Source organism: Vanellus vanellus (assembly GCF_965231255.1).
Source record: "Vanellus vanellus genome assembly, chromosome: 1".
NCBI classification, from domain to species: domain Eukaryota; kingdom Metazoa; phylum Chordata; class Aves; order Charadriiformes; family Charadriidae; genus Vanellus; species Vanellus vanellus.
This window is the reverse complement of record NC_138905.1, coordinates 221320494-221344604: the sequence shown is the minus strand read 5'-3', so window position 1 is coordinate 221344604 and position 24111 is coordinate 221320494. Positions and strand designations below refer to the sequence as shown.

The 24111-nt window shown below is 51.5% G+C and overlaps 2 protein-coding genes across 2 annotated transcripts; both read right to left on the bottom strand.

Annotated features, from left to right (window-relative positions):
* Positions 1-2581: 2581 nt before the first annotated feature.
* On the bottom strand, positions 2582-7918 carry DNAJB13 (DnaJ heat shock protein family (Hsp40) member B13). The gene is made up of 8 exons (XM_082494182.1): positions 7834-7918; positions 7484-7587; positions 7014-7175; positions 5637-5794; positions 4039-4152; positions 3500-3613; positions 3328-3404; positions 2582-2785 (listed from the first exon to the last, which is right to left on the bottom strand). Exons 1-8 carry the CDS (start codon positions 7899-7901, stop codon positions 2632-2634), a joined length of 951 nt encoding a protein of 316 aa, XP_082350308.1. The 5' UTR covers positions 7902-7918; the 3' UTR covers positions 2582-2631.
* A 146-nt stretch (positions 7919-8064) lies between these two features.
* On the bottom strand, positions 8065-22651 carry PAAF1 (proteasomal ATPase associated factor 1; the record flags this gene model as incomplete). Its single annotated transcript, XM_082485911.1, has 12 exons — positions 8065-8572; positions 9402-9484; positions 9889-9971; positions 12112-12227; positions 13439-13530; positions 13883-14077; positions 16202-16352; positions 17074-17172; positions 21310-21399; positions 21802-21905; positions 22479-22519; positions 22605-22651. The coding sequence occupies 12 exons, from the start codon at positions 22649-22651 to the stop codon at positions 8495-8497; spliced, it is 1179 nt and encodes a 392-aa protein (XP_082342037.1). The 3' UTR covers positions 8065-8494.
* Positions 22652-24111: the final 1460 nt, after the last annotated feature.

Genomic DNA, 24111 nt, shown 5'->3' with positions numbered 1-24111 from the left:
CAGGTCAAGAAGGACAGGGAACTGCTGGAGAGGCTCCAGCAAAGGGCTACAAAGATGATGAGGGGACCAGAGCATCTTTCTTATGAGGAAAGGCTGAGGGGGGATCTTATCAGTGCTTATCAATACTTCAAGGGAGGGTGCCAGGGGGATGGGAACAGTCTTTTTTCAGTGGTGCCCAGTGACAGGACAAGAGGGAACGGGCACAGACTTGACCATAGGAAGTTCCACCTAAACATGAGGAGGAACTTCTTTCCTGTGAGGGTGGCAGCCTGCTCCCTCTGGGCCCTCGGCTTGGTTTCACCCCACTCCAATGCCATGGTTGGGTTCAAGGCCATGTGTGGCCGATCTCGTCACCTTCCCTCTGGATGCAGCCAAAGTGCGGCTGCAGGAGAACCGGGCTCCCTTGCCCTCCTTACCCCAAATCCCACAGCTGCAGGAGGGGTCTGTGGCCACAGTAAATCCACTTCACCCCATTTTCTCCCCGCACAGATTCAGGGGGAGGCGAAGCTCACAGGTAAGGGGCAGTACAAGGGGGTCTTCGGGCCCATCACCACCATGGTGAGGATGCAGGGACCCCCTGGGGGTTCCTGGGGGCCAGGCTGCAGCGGCAGATGAGCTTCACCTCCACGCACATGGGGCCGTATGACTGCGTGACGCAGGTCTGCACCAAAGGTTCAGAGCGTTAAGTCCCCAGGTGCACAGTCCTGCTGCCGGGCAGCCCCTCCCCAGGCCCCAAAACTACACAGGATCGGGGTTTAGTCCCGATGGAGTTGTAACCGTGCAGTGAAAGCACTTCAGCATGGGATGGATGATTTATAGGTTTAAATATTCTTCCCCCCCACCCCGGCCCTGTACTCTCTCCACGTGCCTGGCAGGGGGGTCGGCTGCCAGTGGGCTGCACCACGGGGGCCATGGCAGTGGCTTTTGCCCAGCCAACAGACATGGTGAAGGTGCAGGGAGGGTGGCCATGGCTACCAGGGCACTGTAGATGCCTATGAGACCATCATCAAAGGAGGAGGGTGGCCGTGGGCTGTGGAGAGGTGGGTGCAGGCCCCAGCGACCCCAGTGGTACGGCTGGTCCAGCACCGCGGCCCTGACTACTCTGGTCCACATAAGAATGTCCCCCAACATCACCTGCAACGCCGTGGTGAACTGCGCCAAGCTGGTGACCTACAATCTCATCAAGGATCACAGGATGGTTTAGGTTGGAAGGGACCTTCAAAGACCATCCAGTTCCACATCCCTGCCATGGGCAGAGACACCTCCCACCAGCCCAGGTTGCTCCAAGCCCCGTCCAACCTGGCCTTGAACACCTCCAGGGATGGGGCCTCAACAACTTCTCTGGGCAACCTGCGCCAGTGCCTCACCACCCTCAAAGTGAAAAATTTCTTCCTAATATCTAATCTAAACCTCCCCTCTTCCAGTTTGAAGCCATTCCCCCTCATCCTATCATTGTATGTCCTTGTAAAAAGTCGCTCTCCAGCTCTCCTGGAGCCCCTTTGGGTACTGTAAGGGGCTCTAAGCTCTCCCTGGAGCCTTCTCCAGGCTGAACAACCCCAACTCTCTCAGCCTGTCCTCATAGAAGACACGCTGCTCAAATCCCATCTCACAAGGGGTGAGGGCCCTGGCTCTGCTGTGGAGGCACAGCTGGGGGATCTGTGGCCAATTTCCATCCTGAGCATCCACCACACAAGGGGACAAAGCCCCAGGGTTGTGTCCCTAAAAGAATCCGGGCTCACAAATCCCACCACAGCTCTCACTCAGCTGACAACCTCCCCTGCCGCTTTGCTTCTACTTTTGGGGCTGGCTTCTGCACCACGCTCGTTGTCTCCCCCATAGACTCAGTGAAGATGAGGTACACGAACACTGTTTGGGGCAGCACGGGAGCGGTGGGAGCTGTGCCCTCACCCTGCTCAGAAATGAAGGGCCGGAGGCCTTCTACAAGGGGCAAGTAGGGGTTTGCCACCTTTTTCCATCCTCTTCCAAAACACAGCCACTTGTGGCGTGGAGGCACCATCACTCTGGGACAGGATGTGCTGACCCTCACCCCAACCCTGGTCACTCCGGTAGGTTTGTGCCCTCGTTCCTGTGGCTTGGATCCTGGAAGTTCATGATGTTCGTCACCTATGAGCAGCTGAAATAGGACCTGATGGCCACACATGGCTGGCGGGAGGTCCCATCCTGAGCCCAACGCTGCCATCACCACCTTCCCGTTGGTGGCAAAGACACTGAAGGGGATCACATCTGCCAGCCCCCCACCAAAGACAAAAATAGTAAGGACAGTGAGGCTTCGAGTAAATCCTGTGGTCTTTTCTTCCCTGGTTTTGGTATTTTGCTCACGACCCTGCGCAGTCACCCCCAAACCATCACTGTTCCCACGCACCAACTGAGCTGGGAGTACTCCAACCCCCCTAAAATCCTCCATCACCCTCTGCATCACTGTGGTGCTGCTGCTGTGGGGTGGCAGCTATGGAGAAGAGTCCAGAAAGCAAGGTGGATTTGAGTCCCAGGGGAAACAGCCTCAAGGGTGCTGTGTTTTAGGGTGCGCAGTACCGGGAACAACCTCTACCCAGTCACAGCGCTGGCTCCAGAGCTTTATTGGTGGGAGGAGAGCGGGAAGGTCATCATCCCCTAGGACAGGAGCGCGCTTTTCAAGAGCATTTTCTTGTCACGCGTGAGCTTCTTGGGAAAGCAGATGTTGAAATATATGAGGAGGTCACCTTTGCGCCGAGGGTCCTGCAGCAGCGGCATCCCCTCCCCGGGCACCACTTTACAGTACTTGGGGCTGTGAAGCAAAGGAAGAGGCTGAGAGGAGCCACAGGATGATCCCAACACAGGGGCCACGGCACCGAGCCCTGATATGGCCACGTGAAGAACCCCACGCACGCTGCTGAGCAGTTTTTTTTAGGGCAAGTTTGCTCCTCCAGCTTCAACCAGTGGCCTGCCCTCGTCTTCCAGCCTTGTGTCCCCAGGTTCCTTGCCCTCAAGGCTGTACCCTCATCTGACTCATGTCTTCCACTCACCCACACCAAGCCCTCTCCCTGCCTCTGCTACCAGCAACACGGCCCCAAACCAGACAAATAGCCCACACTGGGCATCCTCCTCCTCCCAGCTGGGATTACCCAGCCCCAAATTTGCTGGAAAAGCTTTTGAAGCACCCCAGTAATTCAGGGAACGTGCTTGGGAAGTGCTGAGCTCTTGCCGAGGAGGAACAGGCCAATGCTGAGGTTCCTCCAAAGGGGCTGTTCACCTCCTTGGCCACCAAGCTCTGCAGAAAGGCCCTGTCTGACCACCCAGCCCACCAGTCGTTTGCCTCACAGCACTTACTCCACGATGTCATTGATGGGGATGTTCAGCAGCCTCCCGTCCAGTGTCCTCACCTCCACCATGCAGCCGACCAGTGCCTGCAAGGTACGGAGTGGGACCCGGAGCTGCATTTGCAGCCCCAGAGGGCAAACGTTAGCTGGGGCTGGCTCCATCCCCTCGCTTGGCTCTTTACCTTTCCCAGGGGGATGGTGGCAACGTAAGTGAGGTTGTCGTTGGCTCTTTTAAACCGCGGGTGCAGTTTCTCTTGGACAACGAAGGTGATGTCAGCCGGAATGACATTCGGGCCCTAAGAAAACAAATAAAGATACCTGGAAATGGTTTGGCATAGCACAAATGATTTTACGCAGGGAAAGGTGACACAAACGCTTGTCCCTTTGTTGCTGTTTCCAGCTGGCTACAGAGAAGGGAAAGGTATTTTCTTCCTTTAAGATAAAAAAAAGTCTTTGATAAAAGACTCCTGCTAAGCCAAGGGAAATCAGACTGGGTTTCACAAAGGCGATAGCAGGCAGAAAACCACTCCTTTCAACTAGTTTTTATCTATCCTAAGGAAAATCCAGGCAGGAAGGGCTCCTTAGAGTGTTTCTGAGCACAGCAACACTGAACCACCCCATTAACCATGCCACCAACGGCCCACAGCAATAGGAAACCTGCAAAGAGTCTGTGGTTGGTCCTGAGAAAACTTGGCCCAAAACTTCCCACCATGGTCATTACCTGATCTCCTTCCTTCTCAAAGGTGATCCTGGTGCCCTGCTTCCACCCCGGCTGCACGTCGATTGTTAGGATCTTATCTCTGATGGTGCTTGTTTGACCATCTTCATTCATCACCTGGGGGTTGGATGAAGGGATTAGAAGAGACCGGTCCTGTCCAGAGAGGTGGGTCTGCGACTCGGTAGAAGCTCAGCTCTGCTCTGTCATCAGAGCAGCCACCAGCAGGTGCTGGTTCCATCCATGGCAGCGCTGAGCCACCGGCTGGATCACAACCCTGCGGTGCTGGACACAGTCCCACAGATGGGGCAGGCACCCCTGGGCAGCTACCCAGTCTGTCACAGAATCATAGAATGGTTTACATTGGAAGGGACCTTTAAAGGCCATCTAGTCCAACCCCCCTGCCATAAGCAGGGACACCTTCAACCTGACCAGGTTGCTCAGAGCCCCATCCAACCTGGCCTGGAATGTTTCCAGGGATGGGGCATCTCCCACCTCTCTGGGCAACCTGGGCCAGGGTGTCACCACCCTCAGTGTAAAATATTCCTTCCTTAGATCCAGTCTGAATCTCCCCTGTTTTAGTTTGAAGCCATTACCCCTCATCCCATGGCTCTCCTTCCTGACCAAGAGTCCCTCCCCAGCTTTCCTGGAACCCCTTTAGGCACTGGAAAGGGCTCTGAGGTCTCCCCGGAGCCCTCCAGGCTGAACCCCCCCAACTCTCCCAGCCTGTCCTCCCAGCAGAGGGGCTCCAGCCCTCCCAGCAGCTCCGGGGCCTCCTCTGGCCCTGCTCCACCAGCTCCATGTCTCTCCTGTGCTGAGGCCCCCGAGCTGGAGGCAGCACTGGGGGGGGTCTCCCCAGAGCAGAGCGCAGCAGAGGGGCACAACCCCCTCCCTCACCCCGCTGTCCACGCTGCTGGGGATGCATCCCGGGATGCCACAGGCTTGCTGGGCTGCCAGCGCACATTGCCAGCTCGTGTTGAGCTTCTCATCCACCAGTACCCTCAAGCCCTTCTCGGCAGGGCTGTCATCTGCGCAAGGGACACCACCAAGAGGTGATCTGTGACACCAAGGTGGCCAAAGGGAGGGGGTTATAACTGCTCTGCTCACCCAGCTGCGTGCAAGCTGGCAGAGAGGAGAGCAAGGACAGCTTGCACTACACAGCAAAGTGGCTGTGGGAACAAATGGGGACAGATGAAGTACGAGAAACTCAGGGCTGGAACTGGGAGATTGGGAGAGTCGGGGAAAGGGGGGATGTAGATCACTGACAGCAGAAAGGATACATAGTCTCATGTGAAAATGAAAGCAGGGAAGCTTCCTTCTCCACCCCCTCCGGAATCAGCTCTTCCTTCCTACCAGCTTTCACATCACCTCTTGCACTGAATTCCCTTTGCCAAGCCTGGAGAGGAGGGTACCTGTTTGGATCTTGCCAGAATTTGTGTAGCGTTTGGTGCAGATCCCTCCCAGCAGCACAGACACAGTGCTGTGGACTACCAAGTCCCCTGAGTGGGACCAGCCCTAAAGCCTCAGGCTCTGCTGCTGAAATATCCAGCTCAAAATTCCCCCCCTGCCGAGCGTGTTCCCTCTTCACCCCCCGCTGCCCCTACCCTGCGGGAGATCTTAATCTTCTTGGTGCAACCATAGAACAGGTCTTCGAGGGAAAGGTAGAGATCCCGCACGATTGGGGGATCTTGCTTCAGGGCTCCTCGTCCTCGCAGCCCTCCGAAAGGCAGGATCAACTCTGAGCCGTCCTCAGCAAAGAACTCTGCGTGAGAGAGGAGAGGGGGAGTCACCTCACCTCATCAGAGGTCGAGGAGGGGGGCAGTCCCCTGGCGGTTCTTTATCATGGAATCTGAGCACTCCAAATAAGCCACCCAGAAACCTCACACATGCTTCTGTCTGGGACCACCCTCCCGTTCCAGCTGAAATGGTTTGGGTTTTTTTTTTTTTTTTTCCTGGGAGTGTTTTTATCTTGCTTATGTGTTTACACCAGTCTGACCCCTCTCTTTGATGAAAATCACAGAATGGAATCACAGACTGGTCAGGGTCGGAAGGGACCTCTGGAGCTCCCCCAGTCCCACCCCCTGCCAGAGCAGGGGCACCTACAGCAGTGGCACAGGACGGTGGGCGTCCAAGCAGGTTTGGAATGGCTCCAGAGAGGGAGACTCCCCCACCTCTCTGGGCAGCCCGTGCCAGCGCTCTGCCACCCTCAAAGCAAAGAAGTTCCTCCTCATGTTGAGATGGAACTTCCTATGTTCAGGTTTGTGCCCATTCCCTCTTGTCCTGTCACTGGGCACCACTGGAAAAAGACTGTTCCCATCCCCCCGGCACCCTCCCTTGAAGGATTTATAAGCACTGATAAGATCTCCCCTCAGTCTTCTCTTCTCCAGACTGAAAAGCCCCAAGTCCCTCAGCCTTTCCTCAGAAGAAAGATTCTCCAGTCCCCTCATCACCTTTGCAGCCCTTTGCTGGACCCTCTCCAGCAGTTCCTTGTCCTTCTTGACCTGGGGAGCCCAGAACTGGACACAGTGCTCCAGATGTGGCCTCACCGGGGCATGGTAGAGGGAGAGGATGACCTCCCTCCACCTGCTGGTCACACTCTTCTTGAGGCACCCCAGGATGCCATTGGCCTTTTTGGCCACCAGGGCACATTGCTGGCTCACGGGCATCCTATTGTCCACCGGGACTCCTCGGTCCCTTTCCACAGAGCTGCTCTCCAGAAATCCTCCAAGAAAAGGGACACAACAGTAGCTGGGGAGAGCTGCCAGCTTGAATATGCACCCCCCAGGCCTCTTGCCCACTGGAGCCTGGGGGAAGTCAGGATCTAGGCTCCAAGTACCGGGGACCAGCATCACCAGAGGGACCCAGGAGTAGCTGGGCAGGGAAATATCCCTGTAAAGCTTAAAGCTCAGAGCTGGCAGTGGCCATGACATCACAGCAGCCACAGACAGAGCCCTGGGTCACCCCCAGAGCCCCCCACCTACCCGCAAAGGGGTTGTCTCCACCAAAGAACTCCCTGAAGACTTTGTCAGGGTTGTTGTGAAACACGTAGCCAGCAGTCCAGGGGTTCTCGCCACCGAACTCCACGGGGATGCCGCCTTTGAGCCCTTCTTCTCCAAACTTGTCGTAGATGCCTTTCTTCAAAGCTTAGGGAACAAGGAGGAGTTGGGAATGGCCACACTCTCCCATGCTGAGGGAGAGCCTGAGATTCAGGCTTTGCTTGGGCAGAGGCTGGAGAGGGGGGGTCCCTCACCACCTTGAGAACAACAAACAGGAATACGTGCCAGCAATCAGCCTGGCTGTGGGTCACAGAGTTATGCCACCTCCCTGAGTGTGACAGTGACCAGGGGTTCAGATGCCAGCACGCCCCCAGCCACAGCAGAGATATTGCAGCCCCTGTCCAATCCCTCCTGCCCCTAAACTTCGTGGAAGACAACTGTTCCCCCCCACTTACGGTCGCTAAGCACATCGTAGGCCTCTGCCAGCTGCCTGAACCTCTTCGGCGCCCAGGGCTCCTTGCATTTTAAAGGATGGTTCTTCAAGGCCAGTTTCCGATAGCTACAAAGGGGAAGGGAGAGCCCAGCCTCACAGCCAGCCCCAAGGTGCCAGGACACCCCCACACGGGACTGTTCCCTCACAGCTTCTGCCAGGCCCTTTCTCCCCCTCAGGTCCCCGCTGTAAGGAGCGGGGGGAAGCAAAGGGCAGCCACAGACAGGGCCTCCCCCACCTCCCGCCGCCCTCCCGGCTGCTCCCCGACCCTGACAGGCCCCGGGGGTCGCCCCCGCAAGGCCGAGGCCCCCTCACGCCTTCTTGATGTCGGCGTCCGTGGCGCCGCGGCCCAGCTCCAGCACGGCGTAGTAATCCTGCCCCATGGCGACCCGCTCCCCCCCCCCGCGTTGCTATGGTCACCGCGGCAGCGCGGCACTTCCGGTCCCTGCCGCGCGGGGCACCATGGGAAGGATAGTTCTACCCGCCCACTTCCGGCCTCCGCCCGCCTCTCTCAAGCCACAGCCACTCCTGCTTCTGTACCTTTTATTTAAAAAAAAAAAAAAAAAAAAAAAAGTTTTCTTGGAAAATCTCGTTTCCACACAGGTGTTATCAAAGCAGTGTCTTTATTTCAGTCCACGCTGCGATACAGTCACCTTCATCACTCCTCAATGCCAATTTATTTCTATTTTCCACACCCCCTCCTCGAAAGTTTTCCCACAGTGGAAAAAAAAAACAACGTAATTGTTGCAACACAAGATCTTCTCTAACACCTCAGAACCACTCTCAAATTAAAAATGATGAAAGTTTTGTTATAGTAAGAAATATTACCTGTCACCAAAAAACCTCCGTACAGAGCTCGGTGACCACAACAGCCTCAGGAACTTCTATATACATTTCTCAAACACACTGTACAAGAAAATAAGCTTGGAAGAGCTATTTTGACACATCTCTCCGCTATTCAGCCAGATCCAAATACTTAAAGTTCGGGAAGTTGGTATCTCCTCACTACCCCGTCCCTGCAGCATGTGTAAATTTGCTTCTCCCAAAAAGCTACCTGAAAAAGAAGGGGGGGAAAGAAATAAAGTTGTATTTAAGCACAGTAACAATCTCAAGTGACAGTTAAAAGTAAAATTCTCAGAGATCAGCTTTCCTTTTGGACTTTTACAGAGGGCAGAGGAGGCAAGTGTCCCCTGAAACAGCACAGGAGGTTTTAAAGGAGAGTTCAAGGTTTCACCAGGAGCAGGTTAAGTGCTCACACAAGGGTTCTTCCCAGATTTAAAAGAAAAAAATTACTTTTCTCACAATTTTCTCATGCCAGTGAGTTGTACGGCTCAAATCTCAGCCTCCATGCGAGGCTGTACGTTGACTAGGAGAGAGGGAACCAGAGCACAGAGCTGGAACGGGTTAAAAACAAGAGCTCATTTCTACCAGCACTACCAGGTTGAGAGCCCAGGGAAGCCAGGGCACCCTCCCCGATCTCTGCGAGCGCAGCAGGGCAGCTGGAAACACAACAGCAAGAGCCAGTTGCTGGTCTTGAGTCAGCATCAGACAAGAGAAGACAAGCGGCCAGCTGCTGCTTTTACCCCAATGATCCTCTGAGCACAATTAATTCATGTTTCTTTACAGAAACACAGTCCTACAACAATGGCCAACCTACGCCAGTTTTGCTCCTGCCTGATGGAGATAATGCTAGCGTGTACCACAGAGGATTTGTTTATGCAAAATATTAAGACTACTCAGGTAGAAAAAAAAGCTTAAGAGTCAACTGTGTGAAGGAACCTATTGTGCAGGCTGCCGAATTCCCGAGATAAAGGCAGCTGCCTGCTACCTGCCATCACCTTTCCCTACACCCATTATCTTGGGCGATACACCATATTCCTTACCTTGTACACAGGGTCACAGTCAGCTTCTGTGAGGTCGAGGACATAATCAAGGTCTTGCTGAACAATAAAGCAGGTTCCATCACCTACACGAGCAGAAGAGATACCAAGCAAGGAATGAACATCAGCCGGTTAGTGAAATAAGTGAATTTAATTACAAGCAGCACTAACAGGCCCATTAGAAACACCAGATCACAGAGCACCCAGGAAAGGGGAAAAGTGCTGTGAGGAGGTCAGAGAGATGGGAAAAAGCTCTAATCACAGAGGCAACTTTAGAGGCCCTATTTTGGAGTAACACAGGAAAAAAAAAATAAAAAAAAAAATCACAAGGCAAAAAGCAACTGTGTAACACAGCTCCTACTACACCTGTTTGCCATGAACACTGCCCAGCCAGGCAGTGCTCTCATATAAGAGGGAAATACCCAAAGAGCACAAAACTCCTCGATTCGATTATACAATTTCTACCAGCACAACACAGCACTTGAGTTACCTTGGCTGGCAACAAATCCATCTCGGTACGGGAGCAGCGAAAGCACTGGTGCTCCCGATCTGTGGATGACCTGGATTGGAGAGCTAGAAAAAGGAGCGGAAACAAGGGATGAGTACTACGGTCTATAGCCAAGAGCTCATTCCAGTGTGCGAACACTGAAAGAAGAAAGCGACCTCGTGGTTAAAAGACACATGAGGAGCACATACAGGATGTGGGGACTCGATCAGCAGTTAGCAAAGAGCCTCTGTCCTCCAGAAGCAGACAGAAGTCAGGTTTTCCTGCAGATGTTGCCAAAAGATGGAAATGAGAGCAGCTAGCAGGTGAACATCAGCAGGCCTCCATGGATTACAGACAGGGATTATCCTTGCCAAGGCACAGACAAAAGTGTGGAGTTCATCCAGCACAAAAGACTTTTCAGGCTTTGGTGCCAGACCTTCCAGCCCCCACCCAAAAGTACCATCTGGACGCTTCCCTGCTCAGAGCTCGTCCTCGACACCAACAAAAAACAACTTAGAGCAGCTCCTGCCCTCAGCGACAGCTCAGTTCTAGTCCTGTGCCAGAACAAGGGTCAGGGTAAATGTTAGGACCCTACAAAGACAATTAAGTCTCACCAGTGAAGGAGAGGAAGGGCTGTGCTTTTGGTGGCAGGACTATTGCTGTTAAGAAGTCTTCTGCTAAATCTATCTACATTTATGTACATAGATCATAAATAATTCACACAGATATTCATATATCACGGAATCACAGAGTTTTCGGAGTTGGAAGGGACCTCTGGAGATCATCTAGTCCAACTCCCCTGCCAAAGCAGGATTGCCTAGAGCACATTACTCAGGACTGCATCCAGGCGGGTCTTGAAAATCTCCAGCGAAGGGGACTCCACCACCTCCCTGGGCAGCCTGTGCCAGTGCTCTGTCACCCTCACCGTAAAGAAGTGTTTCCGTGTATTTGAACGGAACTTCCTGTGTTCTAACTTGTGCCCATTGCCCCTCGTCCTGTCACTGAGAACCATTGAAAAAAGCCTGGCTCCATCCTCCTTCAACCCACCCTTTAGATACTTGTACGCCATAATAAGGTCTCCCCTCAGCCTTCTCTTCTCCAGGCTAAAGAGTCCCAGCGCTCTCAGCCTTTCCTCATAAGGGAGATGCTCCAAGCCCTTAATCATCTTAGTTGCCCTTCACTGGACTCGCTCCAGCAGTTCCCTGTCCCTCTTGAACTGGGGAGCCCAAAACTGGACACAGTATTCCAGTTGTGGCCTCACCACTGCAGTGTAGAGGGGGAGAATGACCTCCTTCGACCTACTGGCCACACTCTTCCCTATGCAGCCCAGGATTCCACTGGCCTTTTTGGCAACAAGGGCACATTGCTGGGCCATGGATAATTTACTGTCTACCACAACCCCCAGATCCTTCTCCTCCAAGCTACTTCCCAGCAGGTCTGCCCCTAACCTATACTGGTGCTTTACATTCTTCCTCCCCAGGTGCAGGACCTTGCACTTGCTTTTGTTGAACCTCATTAGGTTCTTCTCTGCCCAGCTCTCCAGCCTGTCCAGGTCATGCTGGATGACAGCACAGCCCTCTGGGGTGTCAGCCACCCCGCCCAGTTTGGTATCATCAGCAAACTTGCTGAGGATACACTCTGTCCCCTTATCCAGGTCATTAATGAATATATTAAACAATATTGGACCAAGTATTGACCCCTGGGGGACACCACTGGTTACAGGCCTCCAACTAGACTCTGTGCCGCTGATCACAACCCTCTGAGTTCTGTCCTGCAGCCAACTCTCAATCCACCTCGCTGTCACCTCATCTAGCCCATATATAACATTATAGGCACAGTACGTGAACAAAATTATATATATACACACACACACATAAAAAGCAATAATCTACAAGGTAAGGCTATGCCAAGAGCACCCCCGATCACAGACGAAGACTGAAAAGCTTTCCAGTAACTAAAGGAACCTGCACAGAGCCTATAGTCTTTTAGGAGGCACTTTCCAGAGAACATCCCATTAGATCACTAACCTGAGGAGAAGTATCCTCCCCAGTGCTCCCCAAGTGAAAGAAATGGCCGCAAGATGCTCAGAAGCTCATGGTGCCACAGCTTGGGCTGTAGACACACTTTAGAAGGGGAATTGTCTGCCAGCACCCTCAACCTGGCTCTCTCTCCCAGCCAAAAAAATAGTTACTGTTTAAATACTTGCAGCCCCAGGCACTCACTCACTTTGTGTTTCTCACATCCAGCTGATATATGTTCCCATCCTGAGTCCCTGCTAGGATATAGGTGCTTGAGAGGAATGCGCAACAGTTGAAGGCATCAGATCCGACGAAGAGGAACACCTGAGAATACAGGAACAAATGCAAGTGTCAGACGCTCACAGATGAGGACACAGGACACCCAGAAGGAAGCAACTATTTATAAGTCAGTAAAGTTGGTTCCATGAGTCATGCCACAAACTGGCAAACCCAGAGCTAGGTTAATAACCCCTCAGCTCTGCTCCAAGACATGCAGGAAAACAGCACTCCAGGATCGGTCTTGCCAAGTCAGCAGAGACAGTGCAATTAATGAACGCTCCTGGGTCTCCTTTGGAGAAAGGATGTGTCACACAGTGAGACAAACCGATGCTGAGCTCAGATTAATCTTCAAACACCCATGGAGCAGCAAGACCAGATCTGCATGGCACATTGGCAAAGACCACTCATTCCTCCCAGAGCCACAATTGTTACAGAGGCTGTGAGCTTTTGGCAGGTGAGCCCTTGCCATCTCATGGACCAGCCTCAGTGAGCATTATCTGTTCCACCCAACTTTAATCACCACAGTCACCACAAGCAGTTCAATCATGTCATTAGGAGCTCCTGTTCTACCACCTAGGATGGCTCTGATAAGAACTTCAGTACCCGAGATCTACCAACTCCATCTCCCTTTGCCAAGAGGAGGGAGATGGACTGGTGACCACTTGTGGCTCCCTTCACACACTACTTAAAATACCCATCAGAATAAACAGCATCTTTACAACTTGGCTGCATGAGGCAGCATGCAGTTCCTGCACTCACGATGACATCTACTGGCCATCGTATAAATAGTCTGCCCCATACCCGGGTTAAATTAGCGAGCAATTCTTACTCCTCAACCCCCCCCATATACAAATCTGGCCAGCAGGAGGGAGAGAAAGCATAATTTTATTGTACCAGGTTTTAGTCTCTCCTCCATGGAATACACAAGGGACAATACTGCAGTGTAGGACCTCGGCCAAAGGCATGCAGATCAGCAACCCTGCCTCCAGCATGGTTCTGTCCCTTTCTGTGCGATGTGGTGAATCTCATCAGGGGAATGGGACACAATTAACACTAACCAGTTCGCCCATCTAGGTTAACCTGGCTTAATTCCCCAGCCCAGTGCTCTGCACAGCCATGCGAACGGCACCCTACAAACCGAGGAGCTGCTGCAGCAACAGTGGAAGTGAAGGGAATGATGCCTCAGAGCTGATTTTACAGCAGCATTTCAGAGCACTGTCCCAGATAAGTACTTCTGATAGTCTCAGACTCCTTACCGGCTGCCTGCTCTGCAGTCCCACTCCTTGAAGCTTCTTGTCTTCTCGAGCCAGCAGCAGGATTTTCCCTTCTGTCCCAATTTCACGTTCGCCTGACAAAAGGACAACAGTTAATTCCAGCAGTGGATATGCAACGAGTCTTGATGGTACCAAAACCTGACAGCTTGGATCACCCCTGCTGAACCCATAACAGCATTCCTCCATACCCTAAGACACCAGATGCAGCAAGGCGGACCAGTAATCAAAGAGATCCCAGTCTTAAACTGCTTGATAAGGCTCAATTCCTGTGCAGGACTAGAGTGCTCTATTCTGGCGACCCTCATTCCCTTCCCTAAGTGGTACAAGGGCACACACCAGCATGCCACGCACTCAAGATTATTGGTGACAGACCTAAGCAGTTTGGGACAGGGGAATGAAGACGAATTTTAAGAGAAAGATCCCTACTAGGAGCTTTTTCAGGTGTGCCGAGGTTCAATGAGTTGTCAGCAGTGCCTACAGCAATGCCATTGACAGGAGAGCCGCAGTCAGCGATGACACCCAGACAGGCGGATTTTCCACAGTCCCAGAGGCGGGCAGTGCCATCTCTAGAGCAGGAAAGGACATTTCTTCCCCGATCCACAATGGCAGTGTCCAAAATACCTGCATCAAAGCAAAGGCTGTGTTCAGACAGACAACATGGAAGGCAGATAGACAAAGCATCTCATTTTCCAAGGAAAACTCAACCTACAAGCCCCAAGCTTCTGTCCCCAGAGTGCCACCAGTCACACACAGCCAACTATGTGGGGTTCAACGTGGGGCAGGGGCAGCATCTATAAAGAGGTGTATGTGGAAGGCAGCAGCTCCCAGCAAGCCACGCAGAGCAGGAGCCACCACCTGGCACAAAGGCAAGATATTACCAATAAAATGATCCACAACACCTCACCTCAGACTGAGCTGACACCGCAGCTGCAGCTGAGTCTCTATCTCCAAAATTAACTTCTAACTTGGGCAGAAAACAGTCTGGCCAAGCACCCTTAAAATGTTGCCAAGTCCAGCTCTGGATAATCCCAAAGGTTGTGCAGGGCAAGCAGCATCCACGTTATCCAGCTACAGCAACATCAAAACAACAGTCTTTGCAAGTGCTAACATTCCCAAGATACTTCATTTCACTGTGGGATGTTGAGTCTAGACCTGTAAAATGATGCAGTGGTTTTTTTGGAAGGGAACAGTCAGATGGTTAGAAGATTTAATTGATGCTTTCCCTACGGAAGCAGTCATTAAACGTGACAAGCTCAAACGACAGGACAAGCCAAGCAAACTGAATGCAGCAGTTTGGGCTGGAGTTATAAGCAGTGAATAAAGTCAACTTCAGAGCCACTGGGAGCTAGCCAGCATTGTTCCGACCAAAGCTCTGTTACACCGCCTGCCACATTTTGTTTACAGGACATTTGCGGCAAAGTACTTTGAATCCACACAAATAGATCACATGAGAACAATGGTAGATTCAGCGCAGGACAAGTTTTTGAGTTAATCAGGTTTTGGGCAGCCAGCCACAGGGCTTATTAACCTTTTCAATAAAGCCTTGCACCTTGTGAGACTGGGAAAACAAGAGCCTGTACCGAGCAGTTAGTTGCTCAAGGAGCAGATAATTTGGGGGAGGGTTTTGGACATCTGGTGCCACATCCACAACTCACTTGGACGCGCTCACGATCACCCAAGTGTTCAAGTTGGTATCCCTTCAGAAGCAACCACCTGCCGTGACAAGACAGCACCACTGACCACTGTGCTCTGGGCCAGGGGTGAACAGGAGTAGAGTGGGAACCTGCTCATGCATTACGTATAAATCCACACTGCTTCTGAACGAGGGGTTCTGGAAACAAAATCTTCTTTCCAGAGATTAACAGAGGCTCTGTCTAGAAATTTGCTTCGATCACAGCTCTTGGAACCTTTCTGGGTGGCTCATTTTCCATCCCTTGCAGTTCTTCTCTGGCACTAAGTGTCAATTATCTCAATTATCGGAGGAGTGGACCCTGAACACAAGGAAGAGCATTCAACTCGCCACATAAGGTGGCCAGTGCATCATCTACGTGAGGACACATGGAAGGTGAAGAATTTACTCTCATTTTCAGCAGCAAGACCATCAGCAGGGGCAGAGCGGAACACCTGCCCTCAGTACAAGGGTGAACAAGCTTATTCCAGCCCTTCTTAGAGAAATAATCACTTAAGTATCCTTGCAGCTGCTCTTGCTGTGCCTTACTCACTTTCAACAGCACACAGCCTCGAGGCAGGTAACTGCCTCCCTGAGTTCTGCAAGCCCATAATAAACTGCTATATGCTTTTCTGGGCAAGGGAAGAGGCTGCGGAGCAACTGAAGGTGAGCAGGATGATCTGGGTGCGAGCAGAAGGCATTCCCAGCACAGTGCATTCCCAGCACAGTGCAGGCAGCAAAGCTACTCAACGCAGGTCAGAGCTCTGGAAAGCTGAGACTGCCCTGGGAGAGCAGAATGCCTTCTGGCACTCACAACAGGCTCAATGTCTGCATCCTCCCTCTTTTTACCTTAATTAAGAAAACACAGGTCAGTGAGAGAAAAGGTTCCATCAGTCTAATACAACTACCACCGATCTTTTTATTCAAGTTCTGCGAGCTTGAAAAAGCTACTCCAGACATCTAATACAAATGCACAGCACAAAGTGCAGCAGGCTGGTGACTGAACATTCGCCCTCAGGTGCAAGACAATTATACACATGGCAGATCAAGCATTTTAAAGGCTAAGTACTCTGTACCTCCTTTGTGACCTTTAAATGTTACTACGCAGCTGGCATCTTCTGCTGACCAGATCTTTAGCTGGGCATCCATTCCCCCACTCAGAACCACGAGGCCCGATGGGAAAAACCTGCAACAATTCACATCATACACATGGCCTTCCAATAGTCTCTGGAAAAACAAAGAACTACGTGCTAGTTCCATTGTTATGACCCTTACACCGAGCAATTTTTGAGCTATGGCACTGGAAAACTTGGTGTTCCTGTGTGGGCAGAGGATTAAGCTCAAATTCTCTGGGTTTGCATTCCTGCAACAGACTTGTCTGAATTAAAGGCAGTCAAAGAGCTGGCAGATACACTTTGGGCCTCCCTCTGCCATTTGAGTAGCTGATTACATAGCAAAGGATACTACATTTGTTTCTAATAACAGGCTAAATGTCTTTATCCTCTGCCAAAGAAGCAGCTGACAGGTCAAGCTCCACAAGAAACACCTTAACTGGGAAGGCGGCTAGCTATCATATGGTTAATTCATCACAGGCAGCAGTCTTTTTTCCTCATCTCTTCTCTACTGCAGAAGAAATTCAGTGCTTGTACCACTCAGATTAGGAGCTGTCAGTTACCTTCTACACTCTGGCTGTCGTTCCTAAGTACTCATTCTCATTTTCACCCTTGGACTCCGCTCCAGATTGCTGAGCATCATTTCCCTTGGGAGAAGCCATGCTTTCCAACAGATTTGACTTAAAACCTCCGAGATGTCAAATTTCAATTAGCTTTTCAATCAAAAGCCAGATTCTTGTCTGCCCTAGACCACAGTGTGCAGATAGCCTGACCAAAGTCACAGCCGAATGACTTCAGTAACATCACAGACAACACACAAAGCTAGATGCTCTTACTCTTATTTCTCCATTCGCAGCCTGCCAGATTTTCATGGTCCCATCTGTGCTGGTAGACACGCCAAGCCCTCCACCACTGGAAATATCAAGACAGGTAATCTGCAGGAGGATAAAAAACACACCAAACGTTAGCTTTATACAACCCTGTATATAGGTATTTCTGCTCAAGAGCCTAACTGTACTGGGGGAGACCTGCTACGTACATCATTCAGTGCGATTACCTCCCCAAGACGTACCGCTGGACTCATTTAAAACACCCAAAGGAGCTTCCATACTCCTAGCTAAACAGTTTTAGCTTGATAATACCCTAACATTTAAGCGAGGACTTCTCAGGGTTTCTCGCCTCACTGTCTCAATATGTTTTATGAGATATTAACTAAGCCCTTAAGAAATCAAAAAAACCCAAATGGATCCTGAAGCGCAGGCTTTTTCTAGAGGACAAGGGCAGCATAAAAAGAAATTCTCCTCAATTTATCTGTTTACAGATTGCTGCATTCCTCCTTCAAGAGTGAGCTGCTGATCAGGGCTGACCCACAGCCAGGGCGCAGACGAGTCAAGTGACTGGAACCTGGCACAAAGCACCCCAGATTTCTAATTGCCACCAAATTTGACAGAGAAATTGTTATTCTCTGCCTGTGACTCTGCAGAGATCTGCAAAGCAGGGAGAAAAAGAAATGCTGAGTCAAAAGCCTGCACAGACAGCAGTTGTATTTCAGGTTTACCCCAGGTGAAGCAGAAATCTGGATTTTTCTAGCAACTCCTGTACAGAGAAAAGAAATTGAGCCAAGCTGTTCCACGCTAACTGGCCAGCTTGAGAGTGCCCTCACTCACAAGACATTGAGGTATTTATGAAGTCAACAGCACAGCCCAAGTTTTCTGAAACAACTGACTCAAAACTAGTTTCTTATGCAGGCAGGCTAACTCCTCACAGTCTGTCACACTAAGGTATTAACAACTGCCTCCTTTGCATAAACAGTAGGAGTGCTGAATACTTTTGAAGACAGCAGATGTTGAGCTTATATTCTTGTAAAAGGGCAGCCTTTCCCGTGATGCCAGACATTATTGCTGCCATTTGTGCAAGGCAGATGTATTTTAGTTGTGCATGAAATAAGATAACAGGTATTCTAGATGTGAAAGAAACACGTAAATCTTCCAAGTGACAGGGATATTTCCAATATAGATTGCAGCAACAATAAACCGGCTGAAAATACAACTATATAGATTTTGTTAGAGCAAAGGTCAACAATAGCGTTGCATCCTTTAGGGAGGTGATTCTGCCCCTCTATTCTACTCTGGTGAGACTCCACCTGGAATGTTGTGTTGAACGTTGTGGAGATCCCAACATAGGAAAGACATGGACCTGGTGGAGCAGGGCCAGAGGAGGCCACAAAGGTGCTCCAAGGGCTGAAGCACCAATCCTATGAGGACAGGCTGAGAGAGCTGACATTATTCAGCCTGGAGAAGGGAAGGCTCTGGGGAGACCTTATCACAGCCTTCCAGTACCTAAAGGGGGCCTACAGGAGAGCTGGGGAGGGACTTTTTACAAGGGGATGTAGTGATGGGACAAGGGGGAATGGCTTCAAACTGGAAGAGGGGAGATTTAGAATAGGTATCAGGAAGAAATTTTTCCCTGTGCGGGTGGTGAGCCCCTGGCGCAGGTTGCCTAGAGAAGCTGTGGCTGCCCCATCCCTGGAGGTGTTCAAGGCCAGGTTGGATGGGGCTTGGAGCAACCTGGGCTGGGGGGAGGTGTCCCTGCCCATTGGGTTGGAACAAGATGATCTTTAAGGTCCCTTCCAACCTAAACCATTCTATGATCCTGCAAAAAACAAGAAAACTATCACAACTACATAGTGGAATACCTGCCTTGTCTTCCAAGATTTGGATACTAGAGTCATGCTGTATCACCTCCTAAGGCTTCCTAACAATTTCATTTGCACTCTGTGGATTAGAAGAAAATACTACAGTGGTAAAATCCACTGACAAATGAGAAATGCAGATCCGCCATAAGAAATGCAGATCATAGTTCTGCCACCATTCCAACCCCTCACCACCATGACAAAGCACAGGTTTCTGGTCTTAACTTGAACAGTTTGTCAGTGCGCTTTCAGGTCCCAACCACCTAGTCAGGTACGTAAGGGATAAGGCTGCTCATCTTCCTCCCAGGCTTCAGATTAAATGTTTTTCTGAACAATTAACTACTCTCAAACAGGACTAGGCTTTGTCGATCCTCTTGCAGGTGCTCGGCCTTAGCTGTCAGACAGCCTGAAGAGACAGTCCAATTTAATCCACATCAACAGGGAAACCCAAAGATACGAGTAGACTTTGCCTAGAAAGATGACAGTTAGAAGCCTGAGATTTATGGATGATGCCCTCAGGCAGACCAAGTACGTAACCTGCATCAATCTCCAGCTGCTTCCAGATGTTAAGGAGGACATGGCATCCTATTGCTGCACGTGCATCAGCCAGGGCTTGTGGGGACATGATATACCACACTTCAGTCATAAGTTCTCCTATCCAAGCAAGAGTCAGACCAAACTACTCTGCTGAAAAGCTCCGACAGCTCAAATCACAGCTAATTTTAAGAGGGTGCAGGATCAATACTCAACCTCCACTTGAAAAAAAAAAAATAACTGGGAAGTAAAACAAGTATTAGAAGATTTAAATAAGAGCACAAGGTAATGCTTTAGCTGCTACAACAGCTGTTAAGTACATTCACTTACATATTTGTAATGTGAGAAGTACATTGGCAACATTTTATATAACAAACCAAACTGTAGAAATTTGCTCCTTAGTTGGAAAAAAAAAAAAAAAAAGCCCATGAAGGTCATTCAAACAGGAATGAAAAGCCTCACTAATGCTTGACATCCCCAAACTTTTAGGAGGCATACGTAAACAGGCAAGGACAAGCAAGAGTGCTCAGAACAAGAGGCAGCAGGTAAAAAAGATAACTGGAGCTTAGTCCACACTGGCTTTAAACTCATTTACATATTAATAGATATTGCTTCAGCTGCTTTCCAGAGAAGAGATCTGCAGTGCAGCTGTAACCCATCACACCCGTTTGACAGCAGACTAAACACTTACGCCTGCATTTCCATTTCGCTGTGCTTTGAATGTTGATTCCATTTATCACACAAAAGGGCAGCTGGGGACTCTTAAGTAGCACAAAGCTCAGAGAAGTGATTCACCTCTGTCTCCCGAGCTGCCTTACTGCAACCTCCTCTTAAAACAGCTATAGAGATGCAGAATTGCCTTCATGTCAAAACACACCTTGATTTATACTGCTTTTGAGCTTCATTAATAGAGACTGGCTTTTCAACTTTTCAGCATTTCCGGCTGGATTTATCACAATAATTTACTCAATAAATCATGAGACAAGTGTACTAAAACATCTCCGGGAGCCTTCAGGGGACTCCCTTTAGGGCAGACGGCTGTACCTGCAAGCTATACACTCTCTCGTTTCTTGGATCATTTCCACGTAGGGTTAAGTGTTCAGCAAAAGTACAGACTACTTTCCAGTAAAGACAAGTTATGTGTTTCTCTTCAGTGAAGAAATGAAATTTAAGGTCAGAGTCAGCCTTTCTGTACCACTGTTCAGTGAGGAGCCGTACTTGTTGCACCCCCAGATTGATAGGGCGCTATAAGAAAGAAGATTATTCAACCGAATTAACAGGACTGCTTTTAAATAAGTGAGAACTTCATGCAATTTATTTATCTTTTTAAATACAAGCTGGACCTTTCTGGTCTCTAAAATCCCACCAGGTCAAGATGAGTTTATGGAACATTCAATTCCCAGCCCCACAAACAGAAATTCACATGGCAAATATCAAAGACAGACAACTTCATTATGTAGGAGCAAAGAGCCACTATAAACCAGGGACAGATTTGAACCAGTCAGACATGAAGAGCTCAGTGCCTAGAACCTCTTATTTTTATCATGGTTTTTGACACACTAATTCACACATCTTATTCCTTTACAGGGGGATCTGTCATGGGCGAGCAGAAATTAGATCAATTGCAAGAAAACAGTCTAAAGAATTTTAAAGATTATTTTTTGGGAGTAACCTAACCATGACTGAGTTTCCCAAGTTTTTATGATCTGGTATGTTTTATGACCTAGTTCACACACAAAGTCATGCTACAGGCTACCCCTCAGAACAGGCACACAAGTCAGAGACACATTGTGAAAGCTCACGGTCACTTCCAGTAATTTTCCACTCACTTCACAAGGTTACTTACACTTTTCTGATGAATTCTACAAAACGTTGTGTACGGGGCCAGGAACTTTGTGGACACATTTTCATGAGGACAAGAAATGAGAATGCTTTTCTAGAGGAGGAAAGAGAGAGGAAAAAGAATTAGAAGTGCTGTTAGTCCTACTGAAACACAGAGGCTGCCAAGGCAGAACTACAACTTAGACCCAGCTGTGGTCTCTCACAGCCTAAGGATCGATGGAAGGTGCAATGTTGGGCTCATCTCCTTAAGCCTCCTCAAGATATGGGCCCCAGGTGGCAAGCAATGGCTGCTATGGCCTGGCCAGCCATGACCCACAACCCCACTCTGACTATGGGATACTATAACCAGTTCCAGGGCACTGCACAGGTAGGAAACCCACAATAGCTGGATAGGACCATGCAGGGGACTGGGCAACTATTTTGGCTGGCATAAGAGTATCGCCACTTCACGTGTGGTAGGTGGTTACCAACCCCCGCTCCCCCTGAGCCCTGGCACCTTGGTGACTTCCCCAACCATGAAGCCCTCGGAGGCAGCGATGTCAGGGACACCCTCAGTGCTGAGCCCGCGGCGGGTCAGGCTGCCATACAGGGTCGGCTTCCCTGCAGGGAGAGCAGCCATCAGTTTAGCCACCCCTCAGACCGCAGACCCCTTTGAAGTCACCTTCCCTTCACCCTCTCCTAACCCACAGGGGCCCAAACCACCCTCACCCCCTCCTAACCCACAGGGCACCCCTCAACTATCCTCAGCCTCTTCTAACCCACAGGGCACCCCCCAAAACCTCCCTCACCTCCTCCTAACCACAGGGCACCCCTAAACTACCCTCAGTCCCTTATAACCCACAGGGCACCCCCCTAAACCCCCCCTCACCTCCTCCTAACCCACAGGGAACCCCCTAACCACCCTCAAGCCCTCCTAAACTATAGGGCACCCCCTAAAAACTCCCTCATCCCTCTTAACCTACAGGGCCACCTCTAACCTCCCTCACCCCCTCCCCAAACGGTCCTCACGTCCTTCTTACCCACGGGGCCCCTCTAACAGCCCTCACTCCTTCTAAACCAAAGGCTCCCTCAGAGTCCTCCACCCCTTCCTAAATCACAGGGCTCCCTCGAGTCCCCCAGACACCCCTTCAGCCCGCCTCTCCGTGAGGCCTCCTCAGGCCCCTCAGCACTCACCGGGGCTCCGGCAGCTCAGCCAGGCCTCACCCTCGTCCCTCCTGCAGAGAGAAAGCGCAACGGTGAGTGCAGGGCGAGGAAAGGGGAGCAGGCCCAGGGGAAGGGGACCAGGAGAGCCGTGCCCACCTCAGCGCCTGGCTCCAGTCGCTCTGGATGCGCAGCGTCGCCGCCATCTTGCCGGAGCATCGGCACCCCTTCCGCCTCCGTCCTTCCCGTCAGCCCCCGCGAGGAGGAAGCGGAAGCCGCCCTCCAATGAGAGCGCGCTCCCGCCGCCACGCCCCACCCCGGAACTGCCTATTCCGACTCTAGACTTAAAGGGGCCGCGCTGCACTGCTGGGCAGGTATGGGGTGAGGGGGCTGGGTACGGCATCGGGAAGGCATCGAGCACCCATGGGTGGGGAAGGTGGTGGACACCCATAGGAGGAGCATGGAGGGTACTGGGCACCCATTGGGGGGTGGGCAGGTAGGGGTTGGGGAAGGTGCTGGGCACCCGTGGGTGGGGGTGGGGTGCATGGGGGAGGTGCTGAGCACCCATGGGGGGTTTATGGGGCTTCTGGGCACCCATGGGTGGGGTGCGTGGGGGAGGTGCTGAGCACCCATAGGGGGTTTATGGGGCTTCTGGGCACCCATGGGTGGGGGTGGGGTGCGTGGGGGAGGTGCTGAGCATCCACGGGGGTGCTGGACACCCATGGGTGGGGGTAAGGTACATGGGGGATGTTGGACACCCATGGAGGTGTGGGGGCTACATGGAGGGGGGGTGCTGAGCTCCTCCTTCTGGTGGCCCATGGAGCATATGGGGGCAGCCATGGGGGCATGGAGGGTGCTGGGCACCCACAGGAGTGTGAGAGGGGGGTGCAGAGCACCCTAGGGGGTGCCCCCCAAAAAAGGGGCAGTGACCCACGCAGGGCTGTGGAAGGGAAAGCAGCGCCTCGATGCCTGTTGCCCCGCTGCAGCCCAGCTCAGCGATGGCAAGGCCCGGACACGGCAGGAACCATCGGTCATTGGAGGAAGATGAGGATGAGGAGGGCGAGGACCCGGTGGATGCCATGATCTCACGAACGGGATGCGCGGCACAGCACCGGGAGCTGCAGGAGTGCATGGCAGCGCGGCAGGACTGGCGACACTGCCAGCCCCAGGTCCGGGCTTTTGGGGAGTGCATGGCCCGGCGGCAGCGTGCCGAGGAACCGCGCCGGGTGTCCGGCTCACGCCAAGCGCACCCCTCACCCACCGGGGACTGAAATCACCAGGGTCCTCCCGGTACCACCGGGCAGCCCATCATCAGCACCGTAGGAAGGAGGTGGATATGCCATTTCACCCTTTTTTGGTGTTATTTTTTCATTCAAGTGGGTGGATGTGCTGGTAAATCCACGCTATGTTGTTGGGAAATTAAATCTGGTGGTGTTTGTTGTCCTGACCAAAGTGCTCATCTCCATTTGCGCCGCCAGCGATAACCAGGAGCTTGGAGGGGATGGTTGTGGGGTGAGATGGGGATTTCCAGGCCAAAACGTCCCAAACTGGGAGCATTAATGGCACCCAGTCTGGGTGTGACAGCCCTGCTGTGGATTGCCACTCTGTGTCCTTCCCTGTGCCATCCCAGAGCTTTTCCCAGCAGTGATAACTTCATGTCCCACCG

Bases quoted from the DNA above. Each gene is read 5' to 3' on its own strand.
- DNAJB13 (XM_082494182.1), bottom strand. From the start codon at position 7,901: ATGGGGCAGGATTACTACGCCGTGCTGGAGCTGGGCCGCGGCGCCACG. The intron at 7,588-7,833 runs GTGAGGGGGCCT...TCCCCTTTGTAG, and splicing joins GACGCCGACATCAAGAAGGC to CTATCGGAAACTGGCCTTGA. The intron at 3,614-4,038 runs GTAATGACCATG...TTGTTTTCTTAG, and splicing joins TTGAGAAGGAAGGAGATCAG to GGCCCGAATGTCATTCCGGC.